Genomic DNA, 14,305 nt, shown 5'->3' with positions numbered 1-14,305 from the left:
AAAGGCCAGGTGATGTTCCATCTTTAGTGAGAGAACATTGATGACTACTGTTTGGGAGCGTGAGCCTCGACATTGGTGCTGGCCTGGAGCTACTGGTTGCACTCTGAAGCTGGGCTTTACAGTTTGCTTACTTGGTTTGGTGTGGGGAGCAATCTCACATCTGCCCTGAACCCTCGCTGAAGTGAATGCTTCCCTCTGAAGTGAACACTGGCCCAGTGCTCTCTGCTTCTGCACAAACTCTAAATTTTTCCCTCCCGCAGGCGGCGGATTCATTTCCTAATTAACAACTGGGGTCATTTGCAAATGTTTGGCCAAACCAAGGAGATTATTTGGCACCGGTGGGCGAAAGAATTTCCCCTATCTCCACTGTTGTTACAAATCACCAAGTGTTGCTGCAGAGTGTAAACGCTGGGGGAATTTTAACTGGTGGCAATGGGCATGGGATGGGGCAGAGCAGACAAGGAGGTTGATGGTCATTTTGGATGTCATGGCATGGCTTGGGGACAGGGGCTTCAGTGGCATTTCTCTCTAAACTGAAAGCACCGACATCCAAGAGCACAGATGTCAAGTCACGTTGTCCAAATGAATGCCAACCAAGTACAGAGTATGGGTTCTCTGGCCCCAACTAGATGATTAAAAGTGTGAAAGCAGGGCATAGAGCAGAGTGATGGGGTTGGAACAGAGCTGGTTGCTGGGGAAGAATGGAGTAGGGCAAGGTCATGGGGCTGGAGGAATGGCAGTGGGTCAGCAAGAGATCTAAATTCACAGTGTGACAGTAATAGAATGATGGTGTGAGTGACAATGTGATGGTGTGACGGTGATAATGTGATGGTGACAGGATGATAGTGACACTATAATGGTGACAGAGTGTCGGTGACACTATGGTGGTTACAGTATGATGTGCTGGTAACTGACAGTGAGACTGACAATGACAGTAATTGAGTGGTGGTGTGATGTGACATTAACAGTGGCACAATGATGTTGACAGTGACATTATGTTGGTGACAGTGTTATGATGAAGGTGTGACTGTCGATACTAGGATGGTGACAGTGTGACAGTGACAGCATGATCGTGACAGCATGATGGTAATGGTGTGACAGTAATACTATGATGTTAACAGTGATGACGTGATGGTAACAGTATGATGGTGAGGGTGTGACAGTAACACAATGATATTGACTGTGATAACATGATGTTAACAGGGTGATGGTGACAGTGACAGACTGACAGTGCTACTATGATGGTGACAGTGTGGTGGTGACAATGACAGTGACACCATGGTGGTGACAGTGTGGTGGTAAAATGTGACAGTAACACTATAATGTTGACAATGATGACGTGATATTACCACTGTGATGGTGTAGTGCCAGTGTGATAATGTCAGGAGAGAATGCAGGCTGTTGAGTGTAACTTACATCCCTTTCTTCTGTCATGGAGGGTCATCAATTCCTGTCACAAGTGAGATGGTGAAAGACGCTGGAGATCATCAGGAAGACATCAAGATGAAAGTCAGGAACTCAGGTAAGTGTCCATACTTCAAAGAAACATCACGGGAGGGATTGATGTCACACCAGGATGGGGCAATGACAGAAGAGTTGTAAATGTTTTAATTTGGAGGAATGTGGAGGTTTGGGTGTGGAGAATGGGAAAATCAATGTTAAATCTGGTAAAAAAAAATGTGCCAAACCATCTGCCTTACTATTTACTTCAGTGCAACAGACTGTGTGCCCATTACACTCTATGGAGAGAAGAGCTCTCTTTACCATGTAGTAATCATCCACTGAGGTTTAGAGGTAATTTGAGGAAAAGCATTTTCACCCAGAGGGTGGTAGCAGTCTGGTATCCACTGCCTGAAAGGGTAGTACAGGCAGGAAACCTCACAATCTTTAAAAAGCACTTGGATGAACATCTGAAATGTCATAACATTCATGCATGTGAGCCAAGTGCTGGAAGTGAAATTCATTTTTTGATTTGCTTTGATTTATTGTCACACGTACCTAGGTCCAGTGAAAAGTTTTGTTTTGCTTGCAATACAGGCAGATCATACCATACAAGGATCATAGGATTATAGAACATAGTGATGAATGCAGAATAAAAGCTGGAAGAACGGCAGATGCTGTAAATCAGAAAGAAAGACAGAAAATACTGGAAAAATTCGGCAGGTCTGGCAGCATCTGTGGGAGAGAAATCAGAGTTCACGTTTCGTGTCCATGACCCTTCCTCAGAACTTCCTCAGAATACAAAGTTATGCCTGCAAAGAAGGGGTACAAAAAGCAAGATCAGCACTGGATTTGAAAGTTGAGAGGTCCATTGAAAAGTCTAATAGTGGAGAAGAACCTGTTCTTGAACCTTTTGTAACTTGTGTTTCAGCTTTTGTATCTTCTGCCTGATGAAAGAGGTTGGAAGAGATTATGATCGGATGGGAGGAGGTCTTTGATGATGATGGCCACCTTTCTGAGGCAGTGAGAGTGTAGATGGCGTCAATAGATGGAAGGTTGGCTTGTGTGGTGGACTGGGTTGAGTTCACAACTCTCCATAGTTTCTTACGCCAGAGCTGTACCAAGTTGTGATGCATCCAGATAGAATGTTTTCTATGTTGCAGTACAGGCAACATCTGTAAAAGTTGGTGAGAGTTGGTGGGTTAGTGTGGATAGGTCAGTGCATACCCAATGGGCTAAAGGGCCTCTTCTGTGTTAAAGGACTCTATGACTCTCTAGCTTCTTACTTGATGATGGAGGGCTCAAGGATGGTCTGTTTGATTCCCTGAAGTGTATGGCCATGGGAAAGGCTCTGTGTTTGGGGAAACCACTGAGGAATTTGATTTGGAAGTTGCTAAATTCATAAATTTTCAACATCAACCCTTCAGGTTTCCCCTTTACCACTATCCTAACTCTAGCTGGAGGCAAGTCTCATTGGCACACAACTACCACACCCAAGTGACTCTCAAGCCTGCACAATGAGATTGCTTGTCGGATATTCAGCCACAAAACCAAGTCTTACTCAGGGGGTTACAGTCTGCCAACCACTCCCCATGCTTGTGCCACAGCCTGGGCCCTGAGCTCCCTTTCCCCTCCGTTTAAGGCTCATTCCTCCTTTTTAAGTAAGGCCTGGAAGTCTAAACACACAAACACACAGGGGAGGTACATCGTTCTTGGAAAAAGAAAAAAACAAATTTAAATACTTGCCAAAATGTTATTGGCAGGAGGCTCAAGAAACATAGAGGACACAAATTAGACACAATTGCCAAAATGTCTGTGGGAGAGAGGGATGAGGAGAAACTGACTTCACACAGTGAGATTTTAGGATCTGGAATGCAGTGCCAGAAAGGAAAATAAATGCAACAGTGGCTTGCAAAGAGGGAATTGGATTAATATGTAGAGAAACAGTTGCTGGGGAGGGAGAAAAGGCTGGGGCTAAGGAGCGGATTTTATTACATTGATCTTTCAAAGAGCTAGCAGAGGCTCAGTGGGATGAACAATCATTTCCTGAACAGAATAATTCTATAAGATCTATGCCTCACTCTGAACCAGGGTAATGACTAGGGCTGACAAAAGCTCCTTGATCTTCCAAAGGGTTCTGAGGTGGATTCTAGTCCATTCAACCAAAGCTCAGTGACAAACAGTTCAGCATCGTGTATGTCAAACTGAAGGAGCAAGGGTTAACCAAACTTCTCCTCCTGAGAAAATAGCAAGGTCTGGGTGACCATTGTAAGACTGGTGAGTGTGGGCTGGCAGTGCAGGAGTCCCCTGTGGCTGTACCCTTTCTCAAAAGAAGGTACATTGTTGATACTGTTGGGGAATGGCCTCAGGGAAAACAAGAAATGCAGGCAGGTCGATGAAACTAAATTAGTTCTGTGCACAGCAGGGAGGATTAAAGTGTAGGTGATAGAGGACATTTTATTCAGGGGCACAGATGGGCATTTCTGTGGCCGTAGGTGAGACTACAGGATGGTACATTGCCTCCCTGGTGCCAGGGTCAAGGATCACTTTGAGTGGGCACAGGACATTCAAAAGGGAGAGCGTGAGCAGCGAGGGATTATGATCCATTTTGGTACAAATGACAAAAGCAGAAAGAGAAATGGGAAATTAGGGATTTGTAGGAATTTGAAAAACAGAACGTCTGCAGTTATAATCTCAGGATTATTCCCTGTGCCACGTAACAATTAGGTCAGAAATAAGAAGGCAGTGCAGTTGAAAGTGTGACTACAGAGGGAATGATTCAGATATCTAGACCATTGAGGTCTCTCCCAGGGCAAGAAGGTTGCACTAAATTTTATAACTAGGAGAGAGCTCTTATGGTTAGTAGTAGTGTCACTATCTCTGGTCAGAAGATCTTGGTTCAAGTCCCATCTGCTCCAGAGATGTGTTATAACATTTCTAAACAGATTGGATAAAAACAATTTTAAATTTAAAAATTCACAATTAGTGCTGAATGGCAACTTGTAATAATCTACAGTTGTAACCTTAGAGTTTTGCAGGCAATTCCCACAATCTGCAGACTGATTAAGTGAAAGCTTGTCGAAAGCTTATGATAGAATCGTAGAGTAGATTCAAATACTGAGGAGGTCATTCAGCCCATTACATTTGTGCCAGCTCTCTGCAAAGACAATTCAGTCCCACTGCTCCATCTCTCACAGCAGATGGGAGTTAGATTCAGTAGTTCCCAGGTCTATGGGTGCAGGGGGCAGACAAAGCAGTCCATATTCTCTGGATAACAGACCACTGTGCTCTCACATTGGCCCAGTGTCTGTGGGTCAGCTGCACAATTTTTTTCTGAGACTCTGGCACCATTTCATTTTGGGTTGTTCTATTCTTCACTGTCTCATAGGAGCTCACTGCTTAACCTGATAGGTTGTGAATCCCTTTTAGTATTTTATATTCCTTAAATAGATCTCCTCTCGTTTTCCCTAAACTTGAGTGCCTACTACATCGTTCGTCATTATCCACAACTCCACCGACCTTAGTGTCGTCTGCAAATTTACTAACCCACCCTTCTAAGCCTTTATCCAGGTAATTTATATTGGCCTAAACTGCTCAACGTTTCTTCATAAAACACGTCTTTCATCTCTGAAATCAATCTGATGAACCTTCTCTGAACAATGCAAATATGTCCTGTACTATTTCGAGTTTGAGGGGGTGGGGCTGAAGACACTCAAAATCCCTCTGATGGTCACTTGTAGACATGTGGTCTGAGTTGGCATTCTGGTCAGTGGTGAAAGGGTTGTGACTTGCACATTATGGTGCTTATCTCCAAACCTTGACGAGAATCCCCATCCTTAATATCACAGCCAAGAACCAACAATCACCAAGGAGCGTTAAAACAGAATCAAATTAAAGAGTCCCCAGTTTGGACTGAAGTGAGGAGGAATTTCCTCCTGTCAGAGGCCAATTAATCTTCAAAATTCTTCTTTCTAGAAAAGTATGAGGGTGAGATGTTTGAATATGTTGGAGGCTGGATTGACAAAGAAGCTAGGGATTACTGGAGATTAGACAAATCAGATCAGCCATGATCTTCTATAATGCCAGCACAGGTTGAATGGGCTGAATGGTCAGCTCCTTCTCCTATTTCTTATGAGAAGAACATAATGGTTTAAACTGAAACACACATTCAGGATGATCAATATGAGAGGTGGACTCTTGGAGTTCTGTTTAGTTTAGTTCTAATAAACCATGTTTTGTATTCTGTGGAATCTTCTTTGTTTTATTAACCCGTACTCAGGAAGGTAAAGGACGTTGGTGCTGAAGATTTATCTTGTGTGGCGTGCGGTCTTTGCATTTTTATCCTACTCCTCTCTGAGTGGGCATGGCAGTTAGTGTAGGATTTGGTAAAGTGGGAGGTTGGAGTCCTGTGACTAGTAGTCTCTCGGTCAGGGCTGCTGAAATTCAATGCGGATAGAGGCCCAAAACACAACACCAGACACTCTCAGAGAACATGGTGGCCCAGATTCAGGACAGTGCTGAACATATGCTCCAACTCCCCCATAAATCTATCCATCATTACCCCACTACACTCCTGCATCCATCCCTTTCCCCCACCTACTCCCCTTCTCCTCCACCTATTTCCCCCTCCACTCATTCTTCTCTCTCTGACCCACTCTCCCTTTCCCCCACCTAAACACCCTTCCTACCACCTACTTATAGAAACTTTTAAAAGAGCAGGAGTAGGCCATTCAGCCCTTCAAGCCTGCCTGACCATTTAGTATGATCATAGCTGATCATGCAATTCCACTGTTCAACTCCCACTTTATCTCTATAACCTTTGATCCCATTAGCCGCAAGGGCCACACTCAGCGCCCTCTTGAGTATATCTAACGAACTGGCCTCAACAGATCCCTATAGTAAGAATTCCTCAAGTTCACAACTCTCCGAGTAAGGAAATTCTTCCTCATCTCAATCCCTAGTTCTGGACTTCCACCAACATTGGAAATATTCCTCCCGCATCTAGCTTGTCCCATCCTACAGTTCCCATCTCTGCTCTCCTACTCACCACCTACTCCTCGTCTCCACTCATCCTGCTCCCCACCTAATCTCCCTCTCTCCTATTAACTCCCTCTCTATGTTCATCCCTTTCCCCTCACTCTTGCCATGGACAATTTTCTCATGCAGCCTCTTTCCACTCCCCTCCCCAATGCACTATTATCCCTCCCCCTTTCAGCTCCCTATCTCTCACCCCCTCACCTCCTCCTCTCCACTTAACCTTCCCCTCCTTCCACATCTTCTTGCTCATCTCTACACTTCCCCCCTCTCTTGCCCCGCCTACTTTTCCCCCACCCAATATCTGAGCCCTTGCCCCTATATATTCGCCACTCTCACCATGCCACCTACACTTTCTCCATCAAACCCTCTCGCCACTTCCCGACTCCAGTCCCCTCCCCCCCCAGTTTTCTTCCTCCCCCTACCCACTCCTTTCCAACTCCTCCCACTCACATCCCCACTTCCCCTCCTCCACCTCTGCTCACCAACTTTACGGGAGCACTTTGAATAAAACAGCGGAAGCCTGTGTGACTCACTGAGAGGAGTCAGGAGTTATATATATTTTAAAAATGTTTCTCATTGTTCAGAATCCTGCCTTAACCATCTGGAACTCATTAAACACACAGGCCCACAGAGAGCTTCCCGGTTGGAGCTGAACCTAAATAAATGAGCAACAATACAACTGAGAGATTTCTGAACCAGGCGTTGTAAAACCAGCAGTTCATCGAGGAGGGGGTGGGGGGGGGGGGGGGGGAGGGGGTAGGATTTTGAAGTAATAACCTCCAAGTCTGAAGAATAATGGGGAGAATTTGAGCACAACTTCCAACATAGCAGTGTGTTTATTTAAAGTCCACTTAACTTTTGAAAGTGGATTTGAAATTCTCACACTGTCCTGTTGCATGTTGAGCCCAAATTCTCTTGTTTAAATGAAAGGCGTGATGAGAATGTTCTCCTTTCAGGAAGAGAGTTAACCATCCTTAACAAGTCCAGCTTGTATGTGGTCCGACCTTTGTCTTCAGCAGGGTGGCAAAGCCAAAGTTAACTCCCATAGTATAAGAAACTGGGCATTGAAGAGTCCAACAGAAATTTCTCACAAAGAACTATTTTGTGCAAATATAACATTTCTCAGACAAACAAGTGTTTGGAGTAATGTTAACTTATGATGTTACAACACAGCAGAGTACTTATAGTAGAATGTAATGCTCCAAGCAATTTCAGGTAAGATGAAATCTTTATATCATCAGGCCACATGCTGTGAACTGATGATGATGCCAGGAGCATAGAGTCATAGAGATAGACAGCACGGAAACAGACCCTTCAGTCCAAGTCATCCATGCTGACCAGCTATCCTAACCCAATCTAGTCTCACCTGCCAGCACCCGGCCCATATCCCTCCAAACCCTTCCTATTCATATACCCTTCCAAATGCCTCTTAAATGTTGCAATTGTACCAGCCTTCACCACTTCCTCTGGCAGCTCATTCCATACACGTACCACCCTCTGTGTGAAAAAGTTGCCCCTTAGGTCTCTTTTATGTCTTTCCCCTCTCACCCTAAACCTATGCCCTCTAGTTCTGGACTTCCCCACCCCAGGGAAAAGACTTTGTCTATTTACCTTATCTATCCTCCTCATGATTTTGTAAACCTCTATAAGGTCACCCTTTAGCCTATGATGTGCCAGGGAAAACAGAACTAGCCTATTCAACCTCTCCCTGTACCTCAAATCTTCCAATCCTGGCAACATTCTTGTAACTCTTTTCTGAACCCTTTCAAGTTTCTTAACATCTTTCCAAAAGGAAGGAGACCAGAATTGCGCGCAATATTCCAACAGTGGCCTAACCAATGTCCTGTACAGCTGCAACATGACCTCCCAACTCCTGTACTCAATGCTCTGACCAATAAAGGAAAGCATACCAAACGCTTCCTTTACTATTCTATCTATCTGTGACTCCACTTGTAAGGAGCTATGAACCTGCACTCCAAGGTCTCTTTGTTCAGCAACACTCCCGAGGACCTTACCATTAAGTGTATAAATCCTGCTAAGATTTGCTTTCCCAAAATGTAGCATTTCACATTGATCTAAATTAAACTCCATCTGCCACTTCTCAGCCCATTGGCCCATCTGATCAAGATTCCATTGTAATCTGGGATAACCTTCCTCGCTATCCACTACACCTCCAATTTTGGTGTCATATGCAAACTTACTAACTGTACTTCTTATGCTCACATCCAAATCATTTATATAAATGATGAAAAGTAGTTGAGTCCTTGTTGACAAAAAGTAGAGGACCCAGCACCGATCCTTATGGCACTCCACTGGTCACAGGCCTCCAGTCTGAAAAACAACCCTCTACCACCACCTTTGAGCCAGGTCTTCTACCTTTGAGCCAGTTCTGTATCCAAATGGCTAGTTCTCCCTGTATTCTGTGAAATCCAACCTTGCTCACCAGTCTCCCATGGGGAACCTTGTCGAATGCCTTACTGAAGTCCATATAGATCACATCTACCACTCTGCCCTCATCAATCCTCTTTGTTACTTCTTCAAAATACTCAATCAAGTTTGTGAGACATGAGTTCCTATGCACAAAGCCATATTGACTATCCCTAATCTGTCCTTGCCTTTCCAAATACATGTACATCCTGTCCCTCAGGATTCCCTCCAACAGCTTGCCCACCACTGAGGTCAGGCTCACTGGTCTACAGTTCCCTGGCTTGACCTTACAACCCTTCTTAAACAGTGGCACTACGTTAGCCAATCTCCAGTCTCCTAGCACCTCACCTGTGACTATCATATCTGTTAAAGGTAGACTGACTCACTGACCACGAAACATAGCATGATAGCAGGTGACTCCAATCCCAAACTGACTTGCCTTACTGAAGAAGAGATCAAGCAAGATGGTAAACTGCAGCAAACTCTGCCCCCAATGCAGTGGGATCGTATGGATTGAATGTTCTGTTCTTAAACAGCTATGACTCTGTGGTTCCATGGCCTTTCATAGTTTCATGGTAAGATTTGAACCCACGTCCCCAGAGCATTGACCTGGGCCTCTCAGAATCACAGAATTGTGATGATGCAGGAAGATGCCAGTCGGCCCATCAAGCGGAAGCTGACTATTTGAATGAGCATCATGACTCAGCATCATTCTCCAACCCTGAACCCAGAACCCTGCAAGTGGTCTATCCAAATAATCATCCAATGCTGTCTTTGAATGCCTCAATTGAACCTTCCTCTATCACATTTCCAGGCAGTGTATCCCATATCCTGACTACTCATGGGGTGACAACGTTTTTTTTTCTCACCTCACATTTGCTTCTTATACAAAACACCTTAACACTGCACATTTATTTTCGAACCTTTTACGAGTGGGAACAGCTTCTCCCTCCTTACTTTTGTTTACTAGTGACACTGGAGGTGGCACAATGTTATATTTGGGGAGATTGAGGGTGGCTCAGTGGCTAACACTGCTGCCTTACTGCGCCATGGACCTGGGTTCAATTCCCACCTCGGGCGACTGTCTTTGTGGAGTTTGCATATTCTCCCCTATGTCAATGTGTGGGATTCCTCCACGTGCTCTGGTTTCCTCCCTCAGTCCAAGGATGTGTAGATCATGTGGATTGGCCATGGGAAATGCAGGTTTACCAGGGATAGAGTAGTGGAGTCTGGGTGGGGTGCGCTTCGGAGGCTCGGTATGGACTTGATGGTGAGAATGGCCTATTTCCACACTATAGGGATTCTATGATTCTAATTTCCCACCTGTCTGTGAAGCTCTGGGCTTGTAATATACAAGTGACAATTACAGGTTTGCCAAATGTGTCTGAGCTCTGTCAAATCTCCCCCTCACTCGACCCCCTCCCTGTAAGAATAGATCAGAAAAAGTCTCCAGCCCAGGAGTCTGAGTTAGATTATAGCAATAACAGAATTTCTATTTCGGAAAATATCATTCCTGGGCCAATGATTATAAGAATAATATCAACATGTGGGGTGATGAGAAAAGGCAGAAGAATGTGGTTAGGTCATGATGCTGATCTGGAGCACCATTGCAGACAGAATGGGCTAAATCGGCTCCTTCAGCTCTCCAACGGTTCGCTGTCAAATTCTGTTTTTGTTACAGAATCAAAAATCTGGGAAAGTTCAGCAGGACCTCATTTCTGATGAAAAGTCATAGACCAAAGCGTTAACTCAGTCTCTTCCTCCATAGATGCTGCCTGACCTGCTGGGCATTTCAATTTGTTTTTCTCCTGTTCTTATTTCAGATTTCCAGCATCTGTCATAGTTTGGTTTACCATTTTGATCACATTTCACTCAAAGGTTGCTCCTGTTGCTGCGAGGATTGATTTAAAGTAGCCCATCAGTGACTCTGTGGGATGAGTGTGGAAGTGATGATCAATGGGTTTGTCTTTATCTCCATTCCTCAACTTACATCTTTTCCGTTCTTACCCCCACTTACCCCCACAGCTGACGATGCACAGCAGGAAGGAACACAAGATGCATCGGCTGGAGGTAAATCCATGGGATTTGTACTGGGCAGCAGTGGGAGGAGGGATGGTGCTGGACAGAGATAACAATGAGCGGAAAAGTGAGATGGGTGGGAATGAAGCTGGATTGGGGTAGGGACGAGACTGGGAGGGGTGAAGATGGGAAGAGTCGTAACAGGAAATGAAGAGCTGGGAGTGGGAGGAGCAAGGATGGGGAGGATGGGAGAGTGGTGAAATGGGAAGTGGTCCAACAGAATGCGACCAGGAGAGGGAGAGATGGGAGAGACAGGAATAGGAGTGTGAGGGGCAGGGAAGGGGAGGATGGGAATGAGAGATGGAAGGATGGGAGAGGGAAGGATGGGGGAAAATATGTTGGAAAGAAAGTGGAAGGAATTGGAGAGGAAGGGACAGAAATAAGAGTGGGAAGGAGTTAATGGGAGAGTAGAGTGGGAAGGGTGGGGAAATAGGGAAGATAGGATTCAGAAAAGAAGTGGGATGGAATTGGATAGGCAGGTATGGGAGAGAGCGATGGGAATGGGAGACTGAGCACAGGGAATGCAAGTGGGAAGGTCAGTATGGGATGGATTGGAATGGAAAAAGAAGGGGAAGGTATGGGAGAGATGGGAAAGGTGGGAATGGTAGTGGAAGGGATTTTGGAAGAGGAATAGGGCAGATGAGAAAAGGAAGGGGTAGGAATAGGTATAGAGGGAGGGGATGGGGTATTGAGGAGACAGGAATGAGTAAGAGGGGTACAGGAGACAAGTGGGTTGGAATACTGGAAGTAAAAGAGGGAGCAATTGGCAATGGGAGGAGTACTGGAAGTGTGAGTAGGTCAGGGAAGAGATATAGAAATGAAGGGGCAGAGAATAGGTTAAAGGTGGCACTGAGATGGGGTGTATAATTGAGAATGACTTAGCTTTGTTCTGACTGATGGCTCTGGAACTTTGGAGAACATTGAAAATGGCTTCATTCAGGGCCAAAGTCAAGAGAGTAGCAATTGTAAAACTTAATCCTTAGAATGTGGAGCAAGGATCAGTTGATGTTCCCCAGTTCCCCAATCATTACACTTCATCCAAGCACCTCCCAATCCAATCCCTACAACCATTCTGGGTTACCAACTCCTTTGAATGACTCCCCCTCCTCTCTCCACACCCTGTCGCAGAGGCTTCTTGAGGGCTCGAGTCTTGAATTGTAAATTTAAGTTTGTCCTGGCTGGGCTGACCTACTTCCCTCTGCCGGATTTAGGTTAAGAAGTAACATCCTGGGGACCTCAGAAAGAGGCCAAGGTTGACGATCCCTCTGTAAAGCACTGGATTGGTTAGGATTGTACTCACGAGAGTTTAGAAAAATGAATGGAAGTCTCATAGAAACTTATAAAATTCTAACAGGATTAGGCAGAATAAGTGCAGGAAGGATGTTCCCAGTGACCAGAGAGTCCAGAACCAGAGGGGTTGAGTTTAAGGTTTTGGGAAGGCCTTTTAGGACTGAGATGAGCAGAAATTCCTTCACCCAGGGAGTGGTGAGCCTGTGGAATTCTCTATCACAGTTGAGCTCAAAACATTGAAAGTTTTTAGGAAGGAGATAGATAATGTTCTTAGGGCTAAAGGGATGAAGAGCTATAGGGGGAAAACAGGAACAGGGGACTGAGTTGGATGATCAGCTGTGATCATTTTGGAAGATGGACCAGACTCAGCCTTCTTCTGCTCCTGTTTTCTATGTTACTCTGAGTCAAACTTGCTCAAAACAGGAGCTTAGTGGTTAATCCTTAATTCTAGGACATTGCAGGATTGTCCTGGTGGATTGGCAGTTTCTTGGTGCACACAATTTAGCCTGATATATCGCTGTAAAGGAGTAGGGAATGAGGCACTGCTATGTGGAATGTGAGCTCATTCAACGTCTTTTCCTCTATAAGGAATCATAAAGTAAACCTAAATCAGGATGGAGTCCAGGACTAAAATCTTAGTTCAGCCTGAATGGCTGCCAAAATACTTTTTTTTCTCTCTTCTGTTTTGGAAAGGCAAGAATTTGTTTCATTCTGTTATGATGAGGTCATAGAGGTGTACAATAATAAATCTGAGAGAAGCTCCCTGGCGTCTGCAACCCTTTCTTTCAGTGCTGAAGGATGTAATGTGATTGAGGCTTATAAGGGGTTACATTTCACACTAGGCCTCAACTTGAGAACGCTGTGTATGTGACTTAGGACACCAGCAAAGAGCAAAAGAGACCAATTCTCCTCCATATTTGTGTGAAAAACCAAACTGACACAAAAAAAGTGCAGAGGAAATGAATAATAGGAATATGAGTTGGAGAGATAGGTTTTAATAAATATGTAGACAAGCTTCTGAGGTATGCAATGAAGTAAGTGTCACCTTGGTAGTCATATCATTGAGACTCCGTTAGAAAGTTGGACCGAGAGCAGCAGAGGGCTGAGGGTTCTACTGCACATTCCTCTTGAATCCAAGTGGGTCAAAAATAGATTTGTGGTACGTTACCCTAACCCTTTCTTAACATTTACCCAGGAAAGGGGCAGTGAATGGAAAGGTGGGATTGATAAGGTAAAACAAAAGTAGATCTTCTTATTGAAGCAACAGAGCTGGCTGAGGTAAGAAAGGAGTATTTTTAAAAATGTATCCTCTTATGTTATGAGGCTCACTGGCTGGGCCATCATTTGTTGCCCATTCCTGATTGCCCTGGAGGAGTTGAAGCACTGCAGTCCTTTGTGTGTAGGTATACCACAATCACACTAGGAAGGGAGCTCCAAGATTTTGACCTCGTGACAGTGAAGGAACAGTACCCAGTCCTTAAGTTTGTCACTTCCTCAAAAACTCAATCACAACTTCCCCCTCACATTGCCATGCTGCCTATCGCTAATAAGTCCATAACTTTCCAAAGTATACAATCTCTATAGTGCGGAAGCAGGCCATTCAGCCCATCAAGTCCACACTGACCCTCCAAAGAGCATTCCAATCTGACCCACACCATCCCTGTAACCCTGCTAATCCACCGATCCTGTACATCTTTGGTGTGTGGGAGGAAACCGGAGCACCTGAAGGAAACCCACGCAGACACGGGGAGAATGTGCAAACTCCACACATACACAATTGCCTGAGGGTGGAATCAAACCCGGGTCCCTGCCACTATGATGCAGCAGTGCTAACCGCTGAGTCACCGTGAGTAAATTCTTTAGATTAGGTTACTTACAGTGTGGAAACAGGCCCTTCGGCCCAACAAGTCCACACCGCCCAGCTGAAGCGCAACCCACCCATACCCCTGCATTTACCCCTTACCTAACACTACGGGCAATTTAGCATGGCCAATTCACCTGACCTGCACATCTTTGGACTGTGGGAGGAAAC

At 45.0% G+C, this 14,305-nt stretch overlaps 1 protein-coding gene across 2 annotated transcripts in view; it reads left to right on the top strand.

Moving 5' to 3' along the window:
• Positions 1–14,305, top strand: part of LOC140467963 (C-type lectin domain family 10 member A-like) — an 88,679-nt gene that overhangs the window by 14,152 nt on the left and 60,222 nt on the right. Inside the window, exons 2-3 of one of the 2 annotated variants that reach the window (XM_072564056.1) lie at positions 1,439–1,522; positions 10,930–10,974. In XM_072564056.1, the coding sequence (XP_072420157.1) occupies positions 1,465–1,522; positions 10,930–10,974 (103 nt within the window). In that variant the 5' untranslated portion in view covers positions 1,439–1,464. The remainder of the gene's footprint in view (positions 1–1,438; positions 1,523–10,929; positions 10,975–14,305) is intronic. The other variant, XM_072564057.1, reaches the window with a different exon arrangement.

This window comes from Chiloscyllium punctatum, chromosome 46, assembly GCF_047496795.1.
Source record: "Chiloscyllium punctatum isolate Juve2018m chromosome 46, sChiPun1.3, whole genome shotgun sequence".
NCBI classification, from domain to species: domain Eukaryota; kingdom Metazoa; phylum Chordata; class Chondrichthyes; order Orectolobiformes; family Hemiscylliidae; genus Chiloscyllium; species Chiloscyllium punctatum.
Note: the sequence above shows the minus strand (reverse complement) of the source record. Positions and strands in the feature narration are given on the sequence as shown.